General features: G+C 35.0%; 1 protein-coding gene across 2 annotated transcripts; it reads left to right on the top strand.

The window, feature by feature from the left end:
• The first annotated feature begins 1,300 nt into the window (after positions 1-1,300).
• On the top strand, positions 1,301-23,011 carry LOC117397020 (LIM/homeobox protein Lhx6-like). Of its 2 annotated transcripts, XM_059005185.1 has the most exons (10): positions 1,301-1,504; positions 2,052-2,668; positions 3,804-3,875; positions 4,745-4,933; positions 6,824-6,945; positions 13,387-13,607; positions 14,920-15,020; positions 15,112-15,207; positions 16,150-16,324; positions 17,769-23,011. In XM_059005185.1, the coding sequence occupies exons 2-10, from the start codon at positions 2,591-2,593 to the stop codon at positions 17,852-17,854; spliced, it is 1,140 nt and encodes a 379-aa protein (XP_058861168.1). In that variant the 5' UTR covers positions 1,301-1,504; positions 2,052-2,590; the 3' UTR covers positions 17,855-23,011. The 2 variants fall into 2 exon arrangements, with proteins under 2 accessions (XP_058861168.1, XP_033851420.1); XM_033995529.3 differs by having other exon boundaries at positions 1,301-2,668.
• Positions 23,012-25,126: the final 2,115 nt, after the last annotated feature.

The raw sequence follows: 25,126 nt of genomic DNA, 5'->3' as shown, positions 1-25,126 counted from the left end.
TTTAATAATAATAACAAAGTATCGTGCCTTAGGTGCTTTTTTTCTCATCAAATGGTGCTTAGGAAACAAAAAGGTATACATAAACCCATATTATCCTGCTGCAATAGACTTTTCACCTGTTTGCTTTTAAATTCAGCTTTCCCGGTGCGAAATGATCTAAAAGCAATAACGACTGGTTTAGTGTAGACGGGACATTTGTAAACAACTCACTCAGAAATATATATATATATATATATATATATATATATATATATATATATATATATATATATATATATATAAACTTCTTTAAAAAAATGTCGGACGCCCATGAAAAACGGGACACAATTTCAAGACACGCAGTATTTGAAGAAACGGGGCTAAGTAAATGACAATATAGTGGTCTATAGCCAGTTCTTGTCAATTCATGTGTTGTTAGTCTTGTGTGGACGCCCCTGCAGTAAATTCACACAGGGGGCACAATATTAAAATATGTTACACTTCACTTGTTTTTCAAATTGCATGTTATAATTAATATACCTGTAGCCTATATCACAGTTTTTTAAGCACTCCAAGGTAAATTATCTATATAAACTATATCCTGCTCTTTTGATTTTTATCTTTCCTCTTCTAATATTGAGTATATTTTAACTATATGATTTTTCGTCCTTATAATTAACCTAACGGACATTTGTTATAGAATGCGTCAATTTCTAAAATTCACTAGTGTTTTTAACTAATTTTCAATGTTTTAATTCTAAATGGTTTAAATATAGTGTCTCTGGCCAAAGTAGCTTTACACAAAACACACTCTAAGGAAGAGTCTAATAAAATAACGCTTTTATTTTAAATACATCGAATACAAGATAATTACAGACTAATCACAAACTATTCAGAAATGTACCTGAGCTATACGGTAAGGCATTTCATAATTCAGATAAACATTATTTTGTAGAATGGTGTTTAACCACTAAGAATAAAGGGCTACAGCCCAAACATTATGATAATGTGTGATGCCTGTAGTTAACAAGCTAATTATTTCGTTTTCTAAAATAGTATAGTTTAAAAATAGAAATGTAAGGTCTGTGCCTAAAATATTTCAACAAAAACGAAATCCAAACGACTTCATAATAAATGATTATTATGCATTTATTTTGTAACAAAAAAATGTGTATATTAATATTATAAGCACGTGTACAATAGTACAACAAATGTATTAAGAATAGCATCCAGGTTGGTACCGAAATGGTTAATCCGTATTTCCATATTAACTCTTCCTATCCAGGTTTAATGATACCCCGTAGTCGTGAAACATGACACAACTTCACTTCATTAAACATGCAGTGGTCCATAGCCTGATCAAATCGAGTAGGCGCGTTATACCACAAGCATGCTATATACATAATTAACTGTCTAGTTATAAAATCATATTCGTTAAATAGAGCATCAGCTTAATCTGATCATTCTTGAAATGAAGAAACAATGAAGAAACATTTTTGGTATTTCAAGGGGAAGAATAATAAGGGTGAGTTTCAACTATTTTAATAAACGAATGGGTATTTTATATAGCCTGAAGGATTTTACTGAAAGAAGTCAATGCTGATTATATCGTATGTACGCAATCATCTGGGGATCTTAATGTAACCAGTTGTGAGATATACTTTGTGAATTTAAAGGCTTTCAGACCTGAAAATAAATGTTAACAAAAAACAGAAAAATGTGTCACAAAAATATCTATGCAAAAACAAACAAACAAACAAAAAAGTTATTTTCTACTGTTTACCTACATAAATATGTAAACAAGAAGGCCTACATACATACACAGGCATACGTGTGTGCATATGAATACACAGGCCTACACTGAGGAAAGTGGACAGTTTACACAAACAAATTAAACTACACGCCTATATACGAAAATGGTCTATAATTGTGTTAAATGTCGAACTGGCATTAATTAACGGCATAAACCTAAGTAATAAGTGTTTGTGTTTTTAGCCTAATTTAATTCTAAGTGCTGTTTTTGTTTTTGTTTTTTTCATTGGCGCCTATATATTCTGTGACTCATCCCCAAGCCTACTTCATAAGTGTACAGCAAGTCTTTCCCCCGGAGCATGAGGAGGTGGTGATCCTGCGGCAGTCTCTGGTGTTCTTGCACTTTCTTGGAGATTGAGCAGACCAGAGCTGCCCTTCCAGCCTCTCAATTTCATTTCATTTACTTCCTGCCTCGTTGCAAACTTCATCCCAACAGGAAAAGTGGAAGGAAGAATTTTACAAACTCCTCTAAACAGTCACTCGAAACAGCCCCCCTCTTTCTCAGTCTGCTATCACATCCAAGCAGTTTACTCTTGAGCTTTCCTTGTTAAACATCGAAAGTGTCTGGAAAACTAACAGTTCCAAAAATTAAAAAAAAATAACAACAAAACAAAAACATCATATCTGCTGGTGCTGCAGAAACAGAACCCAGAGGACTACCTACCTACCTTTTTCAGCGCTGCTTTCTTCACTTAAACAAAACGTTCACCTTCGTAGCGGATTTATCCATTGCACTCGGAGAAACGTTGGGATAAACGTTGCCTCAGTCCCAGACAGGCGTTTTTAGGATAATTTTTTCATGTATTGGAAAAATGAAGCTTTGGCCCCTCTACCAGCGGGAAATACATTTGTATCAGAAGGAATTCCAGTTAAACAGGTAATATTGGAGAAGTTGTACTGCACACGAGCAGAATCAGACCGTGCCATTTTATTAAAATGGATCATTTTTGTATACTGTATCTTGCCTCTAAAAACTGATAGCAAAAGCCTGCCAAGAAGCAACCATTATGTTTAACATTATTGTGAATGTCAGTGGTCAAAGAAATATATTACAAAGAATTTACAAGGCTGTTAAGATATGAAATGTTAATAGTTTGAGCGTCAACAAGTCTATTTGGTTAATACGACCATTTATTTTAATAAATAAATGTTTAAGGTCTAAAGTAAAACAAGTAGTACATTTCATTTGTATACATTTTAAACCAAACTGATGCATACAAATCATCAAATAAATACATGCTTAAAAAAACATAGAGTGTACATCGTATGAATGCGGGTTCAAGAAAACCCCCTATTAAATGAAGCTTGGGGGACTAACCGCAGCGTTGAATTTCAACAGTATGCAGATATGTAGATGAGAAGCAATCATCACAGAGCTGAAGTAAATAAGAACGAGTCGCTTTTTATTGTCTTCTTGAATACTGTCTTAATAGCTGAAAATGTGTTGCGTTTTTTTAAATATTAATGCGACGCTATAGATCTAGAAATCACGAGTCCTTTCATCACTAAGGATCAGCTGCGACTTGTGGAAAAGTGTTCTTGGTATGAATAGTGTGATTTCCAATACAGCCACTTCACATCGCATTTCAGATAAGAAAAATTCGATTTTTAATTACTACCATTAAAAATCAAATGTGCAATTCTTTGGGTGGCCTGATGCTTTTTCTGACTGACAGTTGAAATTGACACTCTGGGTGGCTCTTAGGCATTTCAAGCAATTTCTAATTGCAGGTAGTTTATTTTTTTCAGTGCCTTGGATTGCATGGGAACTAAACGATTACTTTAAGAGGCACGGGTTAAGTGCAGCATAAAAAAAATCAATCCAAATTCAAATCGCTTCATTAAAAAGACAGGGCTTTTGTTGAAAAGGGCTTAAATGCACAGTAAAATCGTTCTTATTTATTGTTTTGGTGCTTTATAAAGGCTGCACTATAACAGGAGGGTTTAAAGCGAGAGAAAAAAAATCCAAGGTTACTTTCCATTTAGGCTTTCCTCCCAAATTTGTCTTCAAGGTGATTTCTGAAGACAATCACAACAAGCAAGCAACACCGCGCTGTTTGGAAAGCAGGCATTCACAGATAATGGTAAGTAGATATTTATTTAATGCAAACACTTTGTGTATTATTGATTTATTATATTATGGGATAAATCGAACAGCCTTTTCTTTTGATGTGCATTCTGTGTATTATCTGAAATGCGCCTAGTACCGGTAAGCAGAGAACACTGCGATTGAGTGATTGTTCTGCATTTTTGCGATGTGTTTAGGTCAGGCGCAGATTGGTAATTTAATTTTAATGATGTTCAGACCATGGGATACATGGGTTAAAACTAAAAGACAATACAAATAGGGTCAGTTCCAATTTCACCGACAATACGTTCCACTGGTGTATATTTCAGAATGCGTTGTTTATTGATTGATTTGTTTATTTATTTGTTTATAAATAATTATACTTTTCACTGACGTTCTGAGCTCTCACGATTCAATTATAGAAAACGTATACACGTTATGGGCAATTATATCGTACTTCATCTAACTTGTAGACACAGTCGTAGCCTAACTGATACTTTTAATACAAAAATAAAATAAATACACACTTAAAGACCGCTGTCAGCTGTTATATATATATATATATATATATATATATATATATATATATATATATATATATATATATATATATATATATATATATATATATTAGTGCATATATGGCTACAAAGTTGAATACAGCAAGAACACAAAGTTGTTTTCATTTTTCTTTGGTGATTAGAGACAACATAATTACCTTAGAAAGAATAACACAAAAACAAACCCAAAATAGAACGCTTAACAGTAACATATGCCTGTTGCGTTTATGAATACATTCCTACTGTGTGTGTGTGTGTGTGTGTGTGTGTGTGTGCGTGTGTGCGCGCGTGTGTGTGTTTAATATATGTCTCTCACCCCCTATAGTCTCACTCGGATGGTGAATCTCACAGATCCAATATGGATAAGGAGGACGCTCGATCTTCGACTCCATCGCCTCGATCATCGACTCCATCAGTTTGTTCTCCGCCTTCCTCCTCTTCCTCCATACCTTCTACGGGGAAGAACGTTTGTGCCAGCTGCGGGCTGGAGATCGTGGACAGATATCTACTGAAGGTGGGTACAGTTGGGCACTTGAGCCAGTCAGCTGGAATGGTTACGGGTCCTCTAGTGAAGTCTCTGTCTCCCTCCGTATACAACATGTTTTATTCCAGACTTCTGGGGATAGGCTTATGCCATACAACAACAGGTACAAGTGTATGATTTGACATGTGTTGATTCTGCGATTGTGCATCGCTGTTTTATACAAATCAAATATTTGTTTAGTTGTATTTTTTTAGACTCACTATGTGAAACATTCACTGTAGCAAAGCGTAAAGTAATTTAAAAAAAGAACAAAAGAAGTGGGCGTGCCGGGAAGATTTAAAAAGCGCTGTGACAGATTTATAGGGACTGTCCTGTCATTGAAACAGCATGTCAAGGAATTATTTTGATTTATAGACCTGAGTGCATTTTTTTCCCGCTTAAGATTTTTACTGTAACTGTTGTCTATTTGGGTCTTTTCACAGCGTATATGAATACATAATTCAGAAGGCCATTTTTAAAATTTGACGAATTGTTTAGGCCTGTATGTTAATGTATTCCAGTAAAATACATTCAAATAACGTATAAACTATTAGGCCTATATGTACACTACTACTACGACGACTACGACTACTACTACTACTACTACTACTACTACTACTACTACTACTACTACTACTACTACGACTACTACTAATAATAATAATAATAATAATAATAATAAACACCACACATATAGAATGCGAAACTGCAGTGCAGGCACAGCTCAGTGTGTGCAGACCAGTTGTAACAGCAGAACAGCGCGACACATCGAAAACGGGGCTAGACCGGAGCCTTATTAATATACAAAGAAACAAACTTACCAACAGGTTTTAGCGTCTTATACGTGTTATTGTAGTCTATTTCTGATCAAACTGAAATACAATAATCGTTTCAATGGACAGGCCTAATATGTACCACTATGTGTTTGATAAAGCATATCGATCTATTCTCTGTTTCAGGTGTGGTCGTATGAACACGAGTAGCTCTGTAGGGCCACACCTGCGTTTTGAGTGATTTTACAGACGTTATATTGATTTAATTAACTTGCAAGATCAACAGTTAGTTTTCAATTACAGAGGATATGTTGTGATTTATAACATATGCCCACACAACTGGACTTTGAAGGCCTATACTAAAAAAAAAAAAAAAAAAAAGTGTTTTTCAGGCATGTTATAATAATTTTAAAAAATATAACACTATTAGACTTATTTTAGAACATTATTAACTTGAGTGAATCAATCAACCAATAAACACTTTTAGAAATCATTTTAAACATAGCCTATTTTCTTAATGTTTTGTCTATAATTAGAGATGGGCCGTTGGTACAACAGAATTGGGTTAGATATTTTAAGATTATAGAATTGTTACACTATACTCAGGACCTCTGTGGAGTTGCTATATTCAGATTGATTTCAAGAAAAATAAACAAGTTGATATACAACCGTTCTAAAATAGTGGACCTCTACTTTTACAAACCTTGGTTAGTAATTCAGTTATTGTACTGTACGGTTTATATTATCTGTTCTGAATAAAAGAAAAGTTTGGTCTGCTAAACCATATGCAGCAAATTGTAGCAGATTATGTAGCCTACTGTGTGTATATTTTTAAATGTTATTATTATTATTATTATTATTATTATTATTATTATTATTATTATTATTATTATTATGATGATGATGATGATGATAAAAAAATGATATACTTTGTAATATGTTTTTATTTGATTACCACTTCGGTTCATGACATATGCGTTCCTTGTTATTCATATTTTACTTGAAACCCATATTGACGTTTTACATTTGGCACTCTTAAATTGAAATCACCCAGACTTTAACCTCGAAGTGGTTAACGTTTTTTTTTTTTGTATCTGTTACCTTGCAGGTGAATAATTTAATCTGGCACGTGCGGTGTCTGGAGTGTTCAGTTTGTAGAGCTTCACTGCGTCAGCACAGCAGCTGTTACATCAAAAATAAAGAAATCTTCTGTAAAATGGATTATTTCAGGTAGGGAACGTTTTAGAGTTCATTTCCAAAATAGCAAATAAGCTGGTTGGTTGCCAAATTTTTTTTTTTTAAAAATGATATCATAAATACGGGTTGAATGCTATTTTTGCATATTGTTAATACTATACATTTTATATATACTTACTGAAATTCAATTATGGAACACTTGTATTAAGTTGTAAGATTTCGTGGTTTATTGAAGATATTGTTGCCTAAATGCGCGATAGAGCGTGAACCAATGATCTGTCTTTTCAAAGAAGTATTGCTGAAAGTAGTGGCTGGCATTATACGGTGCATTTCAGCGCACGAGTCTGTAAAGTCTGAATGTTGAAATGGGCGTTTTAGCTCTGCAGTAAGTGCTTTGCTCGATGGATATTATTTGTTAGTGAAACGAATGCAAGAGGAGACATTTAATGTGATCCATAAACATGAATGGTTAATACTTGTCTAAATGATGATGATTATTATTATTATTATTATTATTATTATTATTATTATTATTATTATTATTATTATTGTTGTTGTTGTTGTTGTTGTTGTTGTTGTTGTTGTTGTTGTTGTAAATCAAACGTTATTTTAGATTTTATTCATCAACATTATCGTTATATTTCAGTTATAGTATCTCAAGCTAGTCTTCACTTTTCCTTTTCTTTCATTTTCTGTATTATTCTCATTTTTTCTCCGGCCATTGCTAATACTGACACACCTGAAATGCAAATAACAAGTCTGTCAATTCAATCGACACGAATTCGTTTAATAAGATAGACGTGTCCTGTAACATCGTTTAGGTATACCATTTAAATTTGTCAGAATACTTTTATTTGCAATTATTGTTTTAGAATTTCCAACCCTTGGGTGAATTGTATTTCATTAAATATTATATTTGGTCTTCTTCAACACTGGCCACATATATTAGTTTTAAGAATTAGGGGGATTAATCAATCTATAGATGCTGAAACCTATGATAACTGTCTTAATGCTGTGTTGGTGTCATCGGATTTAACCCGTTATTAATGCATGGGTTATGCGGTTTCTAATGGGAGAAACGTCTGACCGATCAACTTGATCCTTTTTACTTGTTTTTTGCAGATTTTTTGGGGCATTAATTCCAGCGTTAAATATGTTCTGGTCTAGTCTGGATCAGTTAAGTCCTAAACACCATTGAATAAAACGTAGTGAATGTGAAGGTATACAGTTATATTTGCACTCTCGTGCTAATGGTACTTTTGATCAGTAGTTGGAATTATTCTTATCCTAGGTTTTGGGTGGAAAAAACATACAGTATTCTTATTTACTTTTCCTTTAAAATGATAAATGGTTGCATGGCATAGCTGTAAGACTTTACTGAAATATGGCATTCAAATGACATGCAAGTGTAATATAAGCAGTGCCTGTGCTGATACAGAGTATTTTCAAATGGGATGACACACGATTCTATATAAAAGGTTCAATATTAAATTAACAAATCTATTTAAACTGTCTGTCGGATGTCTTTTGAATAACACATTGCAACAATAAAACATATATAGTTATCTGCATATAGACCAGTTCACATTATGGAAATGCACTTATTTGTTATTTTTTCATATAAATAAACTTGATATAAATAATCAGAATAAAATAAAGCAGAACAGAGTTAGCTCTTTTGAAAACAGTTGAATAGGATTATTCATGTGCTATTCACATGAAATATTTTACTTAGGTTATCCCAAACGCACCCTCTTTGTACACATAATAAAGTAATCATATGTACTTTATTATATACAGGTAGATTCCTCCTATGAGATTTAGTTTTCTGTTTCAGTATATTTAACTTTTTGATTCCCTGGGTGTGTAGCAGTTGTACCGGAAGAAAGCCGGGCAGCAAAGGGTTAATTCTCTTTACAGTAATTTGACTCATATAAACAAATGAATATTGACTCAAAACCCACAGTCGTGTTTAACATGTTAAAGGATGTGTGTCTGCTAATATATATATATATATATATATATATATATATATATATATATATATATATATATATATATATATATATATTCGAATTTCAGTTACAAAGAGGCAAACAGGCTTTTCCAGCTTTTTATGGAATTTGCACCACTGAAATAAAACTGTAACTGCTACAGAACTAGTAAACCATAAGCATAGCAACGTTGTTTCTCATTTCTTTCTGACAATTTGCAAATTATTAAACCCTGTATTAAACATATTTTGGTAAATATAGGCTATTATTAGCAGAACTGTTTTCCTACACGCTAAATTGATACTGAGGCCCCATCCCAGCTGTTGCAGCTGTGTAACATTTTGGACATTGCTGTTGTTGTTTGCAATTCTGTAACACTTCAAATAATTATACTGGACACGTGGTTCATTGGACTGAAACACAGTAGTGAGCTTTTACTATATAATGTTATTTCCACTCCCCTTTCACTTCCTGTGTTACAGGTAATAGGGTTCCACCTGGCTACGTGCAGCACAGAATGCAAACCGTAACACAAAGACAGCATACAGTCTAGTATATCTAAACAGTGACATATCAAATTACAGACACTGATTATAAAAACACAGGAGGGTACAATGATTAGGAAAATTAGGAGATCACGTTAATATCAATATAAAACACCATCGAGTCCTATTTGAATGAATGAAACAACACTAATACTGGATTTAAACCACCACCATTTAGAACAATTTTAAAAGACCCCAGGAATACAATAAAACTGCTTGTGTTACGAGTAACAAAGAACCATTTAGACACGCAGTACTCTTGAGTCGTTTAGATAACCTGGAGTTCTTTGTTTCTTGCTTAGTAACATTACTGGTTTTTGGGGGGGGTTTGTTTACTTTAAGAAAAAATGGAGCAAACTGCATTTTGGCTTTAAAAAAAACACTAATAATAATAATAAAATCAACAGCAAAATAATAAGGGATTATTATTTTACTGTTTGTCAACTTAAACTTGAAAAAAAATAAAAATATGATTTAACCAATAAAAGCACTTATAATAAACTGGAGAACGCTGTGATCGGAGCACTAGGGTATGATATGGAAAGGCTGGTAAAGACTCACATTGTTAAATGTCTGAATATAGGTAGACTTGTACTGTAATTGTGAGAATTCTGAAAGCCGGTGTGTAGATGATTTTAATTTGTGCCATTTCTATTAACTGGTAACGGAATGTAATTGCAGGAACTCAAACTGTAATAACGTGAATGCACAGCTATACCTACACACCGTAGAAGCAGCGCTACACTGTGATGGCCACACATGTGGTGCAAAGATACCTATAATCAAACCCTTTCCAGACAACCTGGATAGGAACATGACGCTGTTGAGACTCTGTCTGATAAATGCAAAGTAAAAACAGAACATGAGAGGAGAGACCGTGCAGGCTACATGCAACAGGCACTGCACAAAACCTTTTTCTTTATTAGACGGTTTGTTAATCAATGGGGTCTTTGTAGGCATAGTAATTATTTAACATGTTGAAATGATATTTGGCAGGGCTGTGGTTAGACATGTTTCATTGATTTTCTCACATTAACTTGGGTTTTCTGTTGTCGATACTTGATCTTAAGATGGCATGCCATCTGTGTCTTTCACTGGAAGGAGAACGGCCCCACACAGCTTAAAATGAAGCTCTTCCTTGTTTAAGAAGCTCATGTTGTAAATTTGAGCTTGTTTTAAGCTCATGTTGTAAATATGAGCTGTTGTTATAATACTTGCACCTTTAAACTGGCGCAACCTCAATTCCCTGAGATATAGTTGGATGATGTCATTCATAACCCCTTACTGATGACAGAAGTAACAGGAGCATGTCTATTTGGATCACAGAATTTGTAGGGATCCTCAAAGCGGTGGCAGTAGGCACAATATCATTACAGTCTACTTACAATGTGCTCTCGGTCGCTGCTGTTATGCAGTGTCATACATCTTTATTTTAATGTCATTTAATTGAACATTTTAGAATGTCACATGCCGTTTGAGAAATACACACATGTGGCCGCGGCCAAAAAACTATGAGTACCGCTGCACTCGTACTGTTGGGAATTCAAACAAACTGGAGAGTCAACTGGGTTGGATTGCTGAAAGAACGTAGTAAAAAGGAAGGAACTAAATTGAACATATTGGCGGACACAGACGGCAGCTTTAAATACACTAATGAGATCAGGGAGGTACAAAACATTATTTTAAAAATGATTTATCAATCTGTTTTTACATTCGCTTAATAAGAAATATTCCTATCGGCATTGCTAATTGCCTAAAGTGATTATTTAACAGGACCATTTTACTTTTGGAAAAATGCTTTATTAGATGGAAAAGGTATGGTATGTAATAATGTCTATAGGACACAGTCCAGTGAAATACAGTAGACTAATCCAGACCCCGGTAGTCCGCCCTGACCTATAATCCACACCAATCAATCATAATGAATTACACACTGATAGCAGCTGTTGAAACCCATGCCTCAAGGTTTTGTTACTGGTTGTTGATTAAATTTGTTAGGAGAGCAAAAACATAAAACCAAGACTAGACAAGTTTTTATAGTATGATACAATCAGTGCTCTAGACAAATCACTAATCTGAACAGGGATCGCTCCCAATGGCTTGCATTAGAGAGCATCAGCAGTAGCTTATTTCATTAACACTGACACATGTTGATATATTGCATTTGCTTATCAGCTTATTATCTACACTTTTCAGTAAGACATGGATATACATGATTTAAGACTGATCCATGCAAAGTAATAGCAGTAATTCACAGTTCTGACATCACAAGATGATAATTCTATTATTTCTGTCAATCAACCCTCTCTAAATACAGCACGCATTGTCCATGAAATATTTACAGTTACCAAGATACAAAGTTCATCAGTTTATTAAAATCCATCCATGTTATATTATGAATCTGTCATTTCAATAGAGTTTGCATAGGAGTAACATCTGAACAACAAATGTTTTGTTGTTATTTTGTAATTTTTTTAGTCCTGAAATTTCTTTTTTAAATGGTCACAAATTCATAATGAATTGAAGTGGAAGGGATAGTAAGTAATGCATAGGAATTCATAATGAATTGAAGTGGAAGGGATAGTAAGTAATGCATAGGAATTCATAATGAATTGAAGTGGAAGGGATAGTAAGTAATGCATAGGAATTCATAAGAATTGGCAGCCATTATTTTAAATATATTATTGGAATTCACAGCATCTGTTATTCCATAACTTATATTATTTATTAAATGAGGTTTCATACATGTAATGTACTGTGATTCTTGAAATGTATTTTTGTTTACGACTGTAAGTCGCCCTGGATAAGGGCGACTGCTAAGAAATAAATAATAATAATAATAATAATAATAATAATAATAATAATAATAATGTAATATTAAGTATATGCATATTTTAGGACAGAACGAAAATGATAACACACATACAAGAGTACTAAAAAAACCTATAAAACATTATATAATAAAATTAAAGTGGTTTCCTTAAACCGTTTCAGAGAGGAAGTTTATAAGGATTCCATACAGCATTATAATAATTATCTTTCAAGCATTTCAGAAAATGATTCTATCCAAACTACAGTGAATGAAAGCTGAGACAAATTTAGTATTATGTGCTCTCAAAATCCTAAACCTCTGTTTATATCATGTTGTTTACTCGAAACATTAAAAAAAACACAAAAAAAAAACCTAATTTTCCCTGTGAAAAAAAAATAAAAATCTGTATAAACATATAATTTACAACTTTTAATTTTCAACTGTCTCAGACATATGTGTAAGCCAGCTTGGAGGGAAGTCCATCTGTGGCAAATTAGATGCCTTTTTCCTAAACTGAACAACAGGAACGTTGCTCCCTTCAAGTTGGGATTTAACTATCTATTATTTAAATGATGATGTTTTTAAAAAGTGCTTTGATTAGTAAATCGTAATTCAAATGAAATAACATAACAAATCCAACACAGATGGAAACTCCCTTTTTAATTCTGTGTGTAATTCAGCGAACACTATGTCCTTCATCATGTAAACATGGTTGGTAAATTAAAATGCATCCATAATATAATTGCAAAGAGCAGGCTAGTTTATTGTTTGATATTGTTAGTTGCTATTATAACAAGCTTAATTATAAAGCAAAATGGGTTGTAATTCAAAAAGATGGTGGACAGCGAGTGTACATTTTTTTTATTGCCTGTAAAATTAAACTCCAGTTGTAACCATTCAGTGGCCATCTACATGGATGTATTTTTTTTTTCTTTTTTTTTAAACGGCACCATTTTAATAGCTATAGCTTTAAACCTGGTTGTTATTATGGTTTTTTATGTTAATCTTCTGCATTAAACAAAAAGCACTGCAACACTAGATTCATGGACAATCCAATTCAAAAGCTCATTTAAGGGTAAGAAAAACAAAACATCATTCTATTTTGTTTGTTTCTCCCTTGCAGTCGATTTGGTACAAAATGTGCCCGGTGTGGCCGGCAGATCTATGCCAGTGACTGGGTGCGGAGAGCCAGGGGCAATGCCTACCACCTGGCGTGCTTTGCCTGCTTCTCCTGCAAGCGGCAGCTGTCCACGGGAGAGGAGTTTGGACTGGTGGAAGAGAAGGTGCTGTGCAGAATCCACTACGACACCATGGTCGAAAACCTGAAACGGGCAGCGGAGAGTGGTATGTTGTTTTGAGCCCCCCCAGCCCTCTCTTTTAACATGCTCATAACCACACATGCAATTCTGCAAATCGGCCAGTGACACACAGATTTTGGGAAGTGCAGTTTTAAAAATTCAGTTTTGTAGGTAAAACAAAATATATTAAAAAAGCACTGGATACCGAGCTTCTTCTGCAGGGCACTGGTAGTGTTAGCAAGCCTTGTTTATTGTACATAACTTTATATTAAATAATTAAATAATTAAAAGTAGTTTAAAGTTTGCAGCCAAAGCTTGCTTGTGTCTGCCTCATTTGGGTTGACCATAAACTGTGACAGAAAGCTGAAACAAATGCTGTACAGTCAATGCAGAATATTTCAAATTACGCAGAATTCCTTAAAATCTCAGTTTTACAAAATGCTAACATTCCCTTATAACTCTATTCTGAACAGTAGAACTACTGCATTTAGTTCAGGTGATCTAAAATATTTCTAAACTTTTCCATTCGAAATCTGAACTAGTTTTGATTTAAAAATATTTAGACACAGGTTAGACCTGATTTTCATTTCAAGTGAGTCTTTAAGAAAGTATGTATGAAGCATCTGTATTATGGTGCACTAAAAATAATTTCTACCCAAATTGGAAGGCAATCCATAAATCATTTCATCCTAGTGATATTATACACTGTACTGCAAAAGCCCTGCCAAATTCTTGAAAATAATTAATTTTCCAAAACAACTGTCACATTTTCTAGAATTATTCACAAGCTTCCAACTTGCTTGACTACTTTTTAATGCCTTTCTGTATAACTCAAGACCCCAGAATAAATGGCTTCCTTTATTAATCCCAACCATAGCCAGCACTAACAATGATCACATAGCTTTTTACATTTCTTGCAGATCCCTCTTAATAATTACTACTGAAAAAAATGTTTTAATAGCTTTAATAAGGGAAATCACAGTCGATTGAGAATGATTGCTATTTGTAATTACTGTTACACTAAACTAGTTATTAATGCAAGGATGCAAGTTTTGTTCCCTACTGTAATTTTTTTTATAATGATGAAATATTCATGTGCATATTTTTAGTGTTTACCCGGGTTTTTTTCCGGTCTAGTAATGTTACAAAATACAACCAAAACAACAAGCAATAGAACACTGTTAAAACATTCCCACTTTTACAATCTGTAATACCTTCAACATACTAATTTAACTATATATGAATTTACAAAATATATCTTCTCCAGTTTTTATATTTTTGATCTGTTTGTGTGGCATTTCAACAATCAGCTTATGTATGGCATGGTGATCTTTTTTCTTATATATTTCTCTCTTTAGGAAGTGGAATAACTTTAGAAGGAGCTGTTCCGTCAGAGCAGGACAGTCAACCGAAACCAGCAAAGAGAGCACGCACTTCATTCACAGCAGAACAGCTACAGGTGATGTACGCCAAGAACAACAGCAGCGTTTTATAATCGCACATTAACAGAGGTATTGGCCTGTGTTGCTAATGCTCAGTTGTTGCCACAGGTAATGCAAGCCCAGTTTTCACAAGACAACAACCCAGATGCACAAACACTTCAGAAACTTGCAGACATGACAGGACTAAGCAGGAGAGTAATACAGGTAAGAAATGATGTGTTCCTACGCTGGAGAAATGAAGAAACTAGCATTCTTAATTAAAGCCTGGTTGACACTATTTTAATGAAGGCTGTTCAACTACATTTAATAGACTCTAAACCTGCTGTGTAAAAGGTTGTTAACTGTTTCAACTAGCAAATACATTTACAATAAATAACTACTATACAAATACAATGACAAATGTGTCTTAAGTGTATCACTATTGAGTGTTTTATAGTTATGGATGGAATAAATAGTTACACTTGATTTACTGTACTATTATATATAAAAAATAACATTTTCAAAGTTAACATATTTTACTAACATGCACAAATGATTATTTTTGCATATGTTATGCGTCTTTTTGTTTTGTTTGGGAAGTCTGTGGGCATGTTTATACTAAAAAGAAATGCAGTAACCGCAAGGCCTTACAGACAGCTCAAACTGTACTCCAGATTCCTATTGTTTGGATTAAAATCAGTAAATTACTAATTAATGTTGAGAGACTTTTCCCAATTTAATAATAATAATAATAAAAAAAACAATTTCATTTAAACTTGTAAATGCAAATTAATGTTTTAAAATCTACTTTTAGATCTTTGACTAATGTTTCAACTAGAAGTATTTCCTAATGTAAAAATGTTTATTTTAAGGTTAAACTATAAGTCAAGTAGACAGATGTTTTGGTGAGTGTCTTTTCCAGTACACTAAAGAAGGCACGAGCCAAAATATCTGTCTGTCTGACTTAGTTTCTTATAGTTATACCTTAGAATTCAGACTTTTTGAAGCTGAAAAGTAGATGAAAAGTATTTCTACAGATTGTATACAAAAGGTTCTCTGTAAAGGTAAAGTCACTTTCTCAGTGAGTTTTTTATAGACCATAATCAACACTGCTAGTGATAAAATATGTCAACACCAGTAGGGCAATCATTGTTGGTTTCTTTTCAGGTTTGGTTTCAAAACTGCAGAGCAAGACATAAAAAGCATACCCCCCAGCACAGCGGGCCTCCACAAGGGACCCCCCAGTCCAGGATGCCCCCTTCCCTCCCAGAGGAGATTCATTACTCCCCTTTCGGCAGTCCTGATAGGGCCCGCATGGTAGCTCTGCACGGATACATCGAGAGTAAGTAGCTTCCAGGCATTGACTCGAGTATCAGCTTAGGAAGTGCTGACTCTTTCATTCCTGTAAGAAGAGCTTGGCGTTCACTTCTCTCTGGGAGGTGGTGACACTTTCACCAGGCAGCAGTGACGGCTGCTGGGGGTGCAATTATTCCAGAGATATACGTCTTTCTTTAAAAATAATTGTTTCAGTCAAAAATACATACAGAATGATGGAAGTTATGGCCTTGAAATAGACATTAGAGTGGACAAAAATTGTACAGATGTATAAAAATATACAGTACATAAAAAAATGAAAATATGATTAATGGGTTTTATTGTTTAGTGTAATACCTACAGAAAGCCTGCAAGTCGCGAGTTCGAATCCAGGCTATTCCTTTGCCGATCGAGGACGGGAGCTCCCAAAGGGCGGCGCACAATTGGCCGAGCGTCGCCCGGGGGAGGGAGGGTTAGGTCGGTCAGGGTGTCCTCGGCTCACCGCGCACTAGCGACCCCTGTAGTCTGGCCGGGCGCCTGCGGGCTTGCCTGTAGCTGCCCGAGAGCTGCGTTGTCCTCCGACACTGTAGCTCTTGGGTGGCTGCATGGTGAGTCTGCAGTGTGAAAAAAAGCGGTCGGCTTGACGGCACACGCTTCGGAGGACAGCGTGTGTTCATCTTCGCCCTCCCGAGTCAGCGCAGGGGTGGTAGCGGTGAGCCGACCGTAATAAATAATTGGCCATTCCAAATTGGGAGAAAATAATAAAAATAATTGGCAACAACTAAATTGTTAAAAAAATTTAAAAAAAAAAAAAAAGTGTTTGCACAATTACTCCAGAGAACCATGCTAATTATACGTGTCCCTATAGTGTAGAGCATGATTGTGCATTAATTGAGGTTGTACAGCATTCAAACTATTCAACCCAAACCTTGTTTTTGGTGTACAGTGCTTCAGTAATGCATTTGTTTGGTTAATTCACTGTTTGTTGACAGCTGTGTTTTCCTGTGTAATGGCCGTTCACTGAGTCACTTTTTTTTAATATTTTAAGGACATACATAGCATAATAAAGAGGAATCACTGTACTCACAAGACCTTTAAAAAAACACACACACAATCAAATTCATTAAAAAATTAATTTCCCATTGTTAGATTTTTTGAAAAGTATTTAAAAGTGTTTTGAATATATGCTCACGTTAGTTATTATAATTACTAATTTGTTCCGGCACATAATATGAAGAAATATAAGAAAATACACAAAACAAAGAACCCATACAAATCATAGTCCATAATTATGCAAAATGTGATTTAGATGCACTGCTAAACTCTAGCGATTTACATAAAAATAAGGCTAACATATTTAGTATCATGCTCTTAGTATTGTCCCACCCCAATTATTTCATTGTCTCGTAATGATTTGAAATGCAGCAGATAGAAAGCCTCAGTTCTGACACTTGCCTCTTTTTATTTTCCAGGCCATCCATTCTCAGTGTTGACAACACAGACTATTCCTCACCCTCATCAAGCCATGGCACTAGCACAATTACCATTGAGCCGCTAGCGTATTCACACAGACTGTTCCACTACATCTTCAAAGAGGAGGCAACACTTTGAGCTGTGTCTCCTAAGCCAGGCCACGCTTGATCTGTGTATCGGACCTGCTGCAGTGATTTACATTTCTCATGATGCAAGCCTCACATCCCACATACTGAGCTGTATTTGCTTCAGAAGAACAACATGGAAAATAAATAATCCCGCTGACGCCTGCATTGGGGACTTACTTTTAAGAAATGATGCAGTCACAGAAAAATCAAGTTTTCTTGGAGAGCAAAGCCTTTGTGAATTTTGGAGTATTTTTCTTTTATTTTTGAACACCCTTTCCAGTAAGAGGGTGTACCAAAGCCACTGTGCTTTGTTGTGTTCTTTTAGTTTTTCCTTGCTTGTTCCCAAAACAAGTTGTTGGTCTTGGAGAAATGTTTGCTGCATATTTTACTGTTTGTTAATGTCAAGGTTTTGAGTTGCAACTAAGACAAAACTAAGATTTACTCAGCCAGCATCACTCTGTTACATACGTCACCTAACTCAGACAGGTAAGGTTTGAAGCCTTTTTTAAATTAGGAAAGGTTTTGAACTTCTTTGTGTTCATGTTTTCCCTTAAAAAGCATCTCAGCACAGGTATGAAATATCACAGTTTTCTTATTGTATTGTTGTTATTGTTTAGATTGACTTTGTATATCATTATGGTGACTTTTTAGAGCTCAGTTTAAAGCATCACAGTGGTCTAACTACAGCTGGTACACCAGAGTGTAACCATTAACCCGTCCCCCTGCAACCCTGCCCCGAGTGAATGTAAGAAATACCACATTTTATTATATTTCTTACATTCCTCTGCGGCAGAGCAGAGCTGGCATACAGGGCCAGATTTGAGAGCAGGTTGAGAGCTGACTTGAGGCCACAGGGGTGCTTTAAACGTGTGGTGACTGAATCAGAAAATTCTATACAAACCATCTCTAAACAACAAGAAGAACGCATTAGTCAAAGAGTAAGTAGCTTGACATTACATGTTGGCTAGGTCATCCAAAGTGTGCCAGCACCATTCAGTAAACAGCACTGTAGTGCCAGAAAAACAGAAGGGAACTTCATCCAAAATGGAAGATCACTGGGCAGTGCTGGCTCTTACTTCTATAAAGACATAAGCCTAAAATGACATTTGAAACTACTTGATTTTTAACATGCAGTTGCTGTGATATTTCACATGTGTACTCTTTAAGTTGCACTGTAAACGTGTTTGCACTTCCATCCAGTTCCTCTTCTCTCTTTATCAGATGCACCAGATTCTGCTTTAAACCTGCCTACTATCAGCCTCCTTTTAGAGTGTAAATTGTGACTGAAACTGACTTACAAGAACGAGGTGCAGGTTTTATAAAACAGAACGTATGCCAGGGATGCTATGTGCATAACAAAGGAATGATTCATGTGAGGGGCAGCTTGTTTACACAAAAGTGTGTGCTACATGGCACAGGTGTTTCTGATTTACTGTCCAACACCACTAGTATTTGCTCCACTGATCCTTTTTTAGCTCTAGTGCACAGTTGGTGAAATATTATTCCAAACCGAAAAGGAAGTCGATGTTACAACACTAATTTACATATTTTTTTCTTAAAGAAAATGGATTGACCGTTTTTTATCCTGGGTACAGCTGAAGGTATAATTGGTGTTACACATTCTTAACAAGCAGTATTTTTAAATAGTAGTTCATACATTATGTTTGTTAGTATGATTGATTCCACTTTTATAAAAGAAACAGACCTACTAATGCATCCTGAATGTATCACCCGCTTAGGGATAAGAAAGGGTTAACTCTTGCACATTTGTAAATGCTTTACAAAGCAGACCAATGCTTGCCTTCATTTTCCTGTTTTTTTTTTTTAAAAACAAATTTATTAATCTTTAATAATTAATGCTGGGGCAAATATTTGAATATTGGATGCCCATGTCCATATTCGTTCATATAACAGAATTTACAAATGACTGCATCACAAAGATATCATGCAAAGAAGACCAGAGCATGAATGCCATATGAAATGAACACCCCAGATTCTGCTAAACAGAATTTTTAAATGTTTCTCTCCTTTGTGTGATACGGGATACCGCTTTTCTTTTTACTCCTGAGAGAGTTTATTTTTTCTTGTAGTGCAGTATGAATTATTCCAGTTAATCCAATTTGAAATTATAGTTGAACATGAACAATCCATGTTTGTTCCAGGACTTTATATTAGTGTTGAGAAAAACATGGATTATTTTTCTGTTTGAATATTATTTTACAATTCAGATGAATGTTCTAAATAGATTTAATTAGCTAAACATGTATGTAGCACTATATCATATAGTAAATAATTATAACCCCATCAGGTATTCATCAGTGTCATACAATTCAAACAGTGTTGAATAGAGGATTATTCAAATGTTTGTCCCAGCACTATATTATATAAATCATTTTTATTTTATTTTTGCTTTCAAATGAAAATAACCCCATTATACCTCAGAATATATTCAAATAAATGCAAGTACAATTAAGACAAATAATACTTTAATCACCGGATGGACATCATGAGTGGTCCTTTACAAAATTAAATGTGCCCACTACTTACGTTAATTTTACAAGTAGCAATTTAATATTGAGTCATGAAGGGAAAACCTTAGCTGTAAAACCGTAAGAAGTTATCACCTTTAAGACAAAAAACAAGAAATCACAGTGTTTTAGTTTCTATAAATTCACATTTGTTTGTATGCCTGTATATATGTATTTATTTATGAATGAATGTCTGTGCATTTATGTACGCGAGTGTGTGTCTGTTTCCCTCCTCTGTATGTGTTTTTTGTGGGCTGTATTTCTAAAGTAAACCATCAGATTCCTGTTTAAATCTTAGCACAGTAGGGACATTATTCACAAAACTTTAAAGAATGTTTATTATGGATTTTTTTAAGACTGTTTATGAACATACTCTAAAAGTCAAAAAGTACTTTGAAAAATTACAGTAAACTGATAAACTCTCGCTAAAACTGTTAAAAAAAAAAAAAAGGTTTGTGAATAGATTTATTCATCAAAAAAAAAAAAAAAAACATAACATTCCTTAAAATATTCCTTTCAGGTTTATAATAGGGCCCAAGGTGATGCCAAAGGTTTCCTTTTATTATTACGAAGAATCAACAGAAATCCATGTCAAAATGTGTAGCATTGTATGTGCAGTGGACACATATCCTGTTGATAAGGTTTGCATCTGTATAAAGATAATGATGGGTGAGATGATCACATGGAAACTGCTCAAGATTCCCTGTGTTCCATATAAATGTTAAATATCTTCCTAGCCATACTGTCTTCTAGACCTTTAACAGTGTGCTACTGGACAGTGTGTTCCTTTTAAAGTACACCTGTGCATTACCATCACTTCATAGAGCTCCAGTTTTCCCTTTATAAAAGACACACACATTATGGTAAGTGTAGATTTGATTTTAATAATACTAGGAAAAGCGGTGGTTAGTGAGGACCTGCTTCTATGAGTTTTACAAGAACTCCCAATCCCAGCTGCCTCATTCTTTGGCCGTCCTCGCTGCTTTTAACATATGCCAGGTCTCTGCGTTCCTTCATGTGACCTGAAGTAAAATAAGACTGGCAGATACACATTTACCATAATCTGTGTGTCTTTTACACAGGGAAATGTAAGACCTATGAAGTAATGGTTATACATAATTAAGATATACTGGAGGTTTTGTGTTCGCTCTGTGTTGTGTACTGTTTATAAGTATTCATGCTACCATACTATCAGCAGTGGCGCTGGAGCAATTATTATAGTGGGGTTGCTGAAAGCCATTGAACAAAACCGTAACTCCGGCTGTATATAATGGAAGCCATGTATTTGGTCGCTATTATGTTAAACACTTCAAGAAAACGAAGCATCAACACCTGTTTATCTATTTAAGTAAAAAAAAAAAAGCTAACCATAAAACATTTAGCAGAAACAAATCGAAAAGTATCGCACTGCTATGATCCACTTAAATACTGCAATTTAGAAATGTGTGCTGGTAAGAACAGGTTGAACAGCTGTATAGACTTGCGCTCTGGTGTCATGCTGGTGATTTTTTCATCAGGAAATGGACATCTAGCACGTCGACAATGTAACTGTACGTGTGTTTTTAACATTGCTTCACAAAGCAGCACCCACAGTTAGCTGCATTTGTGACCAACTGATTTTAGCGTGTGGTGCCAATCAGAATTTACCAAAAAACCCGATATTCTTTTTTGGGCCATTTTCAATAACCGCTCTGCTGTATACAAGCTTCTAATCCGGTCCAACTACTAACCGACTCTCGTGAGATCGCAACCGTGCGATTTAGGAAATACCCGCCCCTGTTCTGACAGTCAGCACTGATTGGTCTGTTATTGTTTGTGTTCAAACACAATGGAAAAAGCAGTGCTTTGCACACACAGCTCATAAGATTCACCAAACTAGCAGGATTTATGATTGTACTTCAAGCCAGGGGGTGCACCCCGAGTCACCACGCCCCTGAATATCAGTAAAAACTAGAACTAAGCCAGTTTTAAAACAATACAGTACTTTAAATGAAAACATATCACGAAAGCAATGAGAATCACTCTGAAAGAACCTTGGTGTACATTAAGATATTTAGAAGATTAAGTAGTATTTTGGTTTTAATAAGAACAAAGAAGGTGGGACTGGGGATGGGGGGGGAGAACTGGTACAGTTAAAATGCTCTGTCATTGAAGCGGGTAGCTTCTTGTAATACTGTTTCAGCACATTTCTTTCTGGTCTTGTCAAATCTGGGTGTATATACAGTAGTTGTTTACAGCAGTCTTTGTGCAAAAGGGATCACTGCTTTGTATAAAGCTGTAAGTTAGTAGGTCTTGAGGTTAGGGTTCACAATGTGTCCCTAATGAAAAGGGCAGGCAAGACATCACTGTTCCAGTATTTATTGAAAACAGTAAAACACGTGTAAGCACTTTTTCAAATGTCTGTTTTGTTACATAAGTTGGTTTTCTTTAATTGTATATTGTAAAACGTATTATTTGTGTAATAAATGCAATAAAAAAATGAGCATAAGGAATAAATGCTACACGTATCACAAACAGTGTTTTGTACAGATGGGAACCAAGGCAGAATGAAAAGTACTCTTGTAAATAAAAATGTTTTGAAAATGACTGAATACAAGACTGGTGTTTGACAAGTGTTCAAAACAATGCAACCATAAAAAAAAAAAATGGAAACACAACTATGGCCTGATTTCCATGCATCTTAAAAAGTCGATACTCCCTCTCCAGTTATTAGTTATGTGTCGTGGGACACACGTACCACGCACATTCCTATAGGAAGTGCATGTCTAAAACACTGTACGACTATGAAGGGTGGGCAAATTATGGAAGGCCATCCAGGTCAAAAACATGTTATTTAGTACGCGTTTCAAATATTCTGTACACGTATTGATTTGGACCAATCAAACTACATAAAATACTCTGCCTTCTAAATAAATGTAAATGGACTATGCATTTTCTACATAGCGGCTGGTCATTTTACAGTCATGCAGCGTAATTACAAGAGTAGCCAATCATCTTGGGGATAACATCTTTTTAATTTCTGATTTTATTATTATTATTATTATTTAATTATTTAGCAGACGCTTTTATCCAAAGTGACTTACAAAAAAAACCCAAAATATTACAAGAAATATTACAGATTGCCAAATATTATACAATATTACAGGCAATAAAAATGCAAAACAAGCACGTATATACAATATATACAAAATAAATACAAATAAAGGAAAATACAAAAAGGCATATAAATAGGAATTTGCAAATAAAGGTTGACTACGTGGGTTTTGAGAAGATGGCAGAAAGCAGTAAAAGACTGAACAGTCCTGAGGATAACAGGTTCCATGAAATACATCAAGTAAACTTTAAAAACAAACAAGAATAAGGAAAGTTGCAAATCATGGCAGAGAGAGATTTTCTTCTACGGTGCAAATATAGATTTGCTGAGTGCTGCCGACTTCTTGAGACAGACAGTGTTGACCATGACACGGTTCAGTTTGTATTAACAATGTACACAATGTTTTTTGTTTTATTTTCTAATATATTTCAGTTTTACACTTAAATATTGAGTTACCATAGCTAATATTAAATTGAATGTCAGATCTTTCAACACTTGCTTAATTACATATTAGTTACAGTGGGGTTAACCACTGAATTAAAGCGATTTCTAAGGCTCTGAAACCGCCAGTTGATGCTCGTCTCAGAGGATCCGGGTCTATCCATCTTTCATTATACTTTACCCATGCCAAGTTCAGCTTTTTTAAAAATTTTAGTGACCAATTATTATTATTATTTATTTTCCCCCAATTTGGAATGTCCAATTATGTTTTTTCTCCTCACAGCAGCGGGTCCCCACGCAGCACAGACTTTCTGAGGGTGTGTGAGTGTCCTCCGATCTCACAAGCCTAAAGCCAGAATTGCTTTTATGCCAAGCAATCCAGAGCAGAGGTGGTCGAGCTACCAATCCTGGAGAACAGAGATCAGCCCTGCCTCTTATCCACTCTGAATGTGCTCGGTGTCTGGCCAGTAGGGTTTGCTGTAGGGTGCGCGATGAGGAGAAGCAATCCCTGCTGGTTTCCTATCCTCCACCCCGTCAGAGCTAATGCGACTACCCCCCTCGGGGTCCCCGGCAAAGTTCGGCTTCTTTGCATAGCCCGGACGCGAACTGGCACCGTCCAAGCTGTGACTCATCCTGCACTCCCATCGGCAGCGCTTTAACTGGATGAGATAATTTATTACACATACTATTTTCTTTAAATTCATTGTTTCTCATTTAATTTTCAATGATCTGATTGGCCAATTAGTATGTGTAAAATAATTAAAATTGCAACACATACTAAAATCAAATTAGAACGTGTACTAAATATTTGAAACGCATACTAAATAACGCGTTTTTGACCTGGATGGGCTTCTATAGTAAATCGCCTTCTCACACTAAAAAGCCGTACAATTGACCAAAAACTGTACCTTATGCTTACGACATCCCATTGGTGACGTAACCTTGTGCAACTTTCTACAACAGCAGAGGCCGGACCAAGCAATCCTTTTATTATCTGAGATTTGCTGGAAGTAGCCATGGGAAGGTTCTTTGTCCAAATAGGAAAGAATAAGCATACAGTACAAAGGGTTTAGAGACCACCATTATTATTTTTTTTTTTTTTGTGTGTGCGACACCGGTTATTATCTTTCAAATTATTGCCATTTGACTCATAAAATTATAGTGCT

Source organism: Acipenser ruthenus, chromosome 31, assembly GCF_902713425.1.
Source record: "Acipenser ruthenus chromosome 31, fAciRut3.2 maternal haplotype, whole genome shotgun sequence".
Classification (NCBI taxonomy): Eukaryota; Metazoa; Chordata; class Actinopteri; order Acipenseriformes; family Acipenseridae; genus Acipenser; species Acipenser ruthenus.
This window is presented reverse-complemented; position numbering and strand designations above follow the sequence as displayed.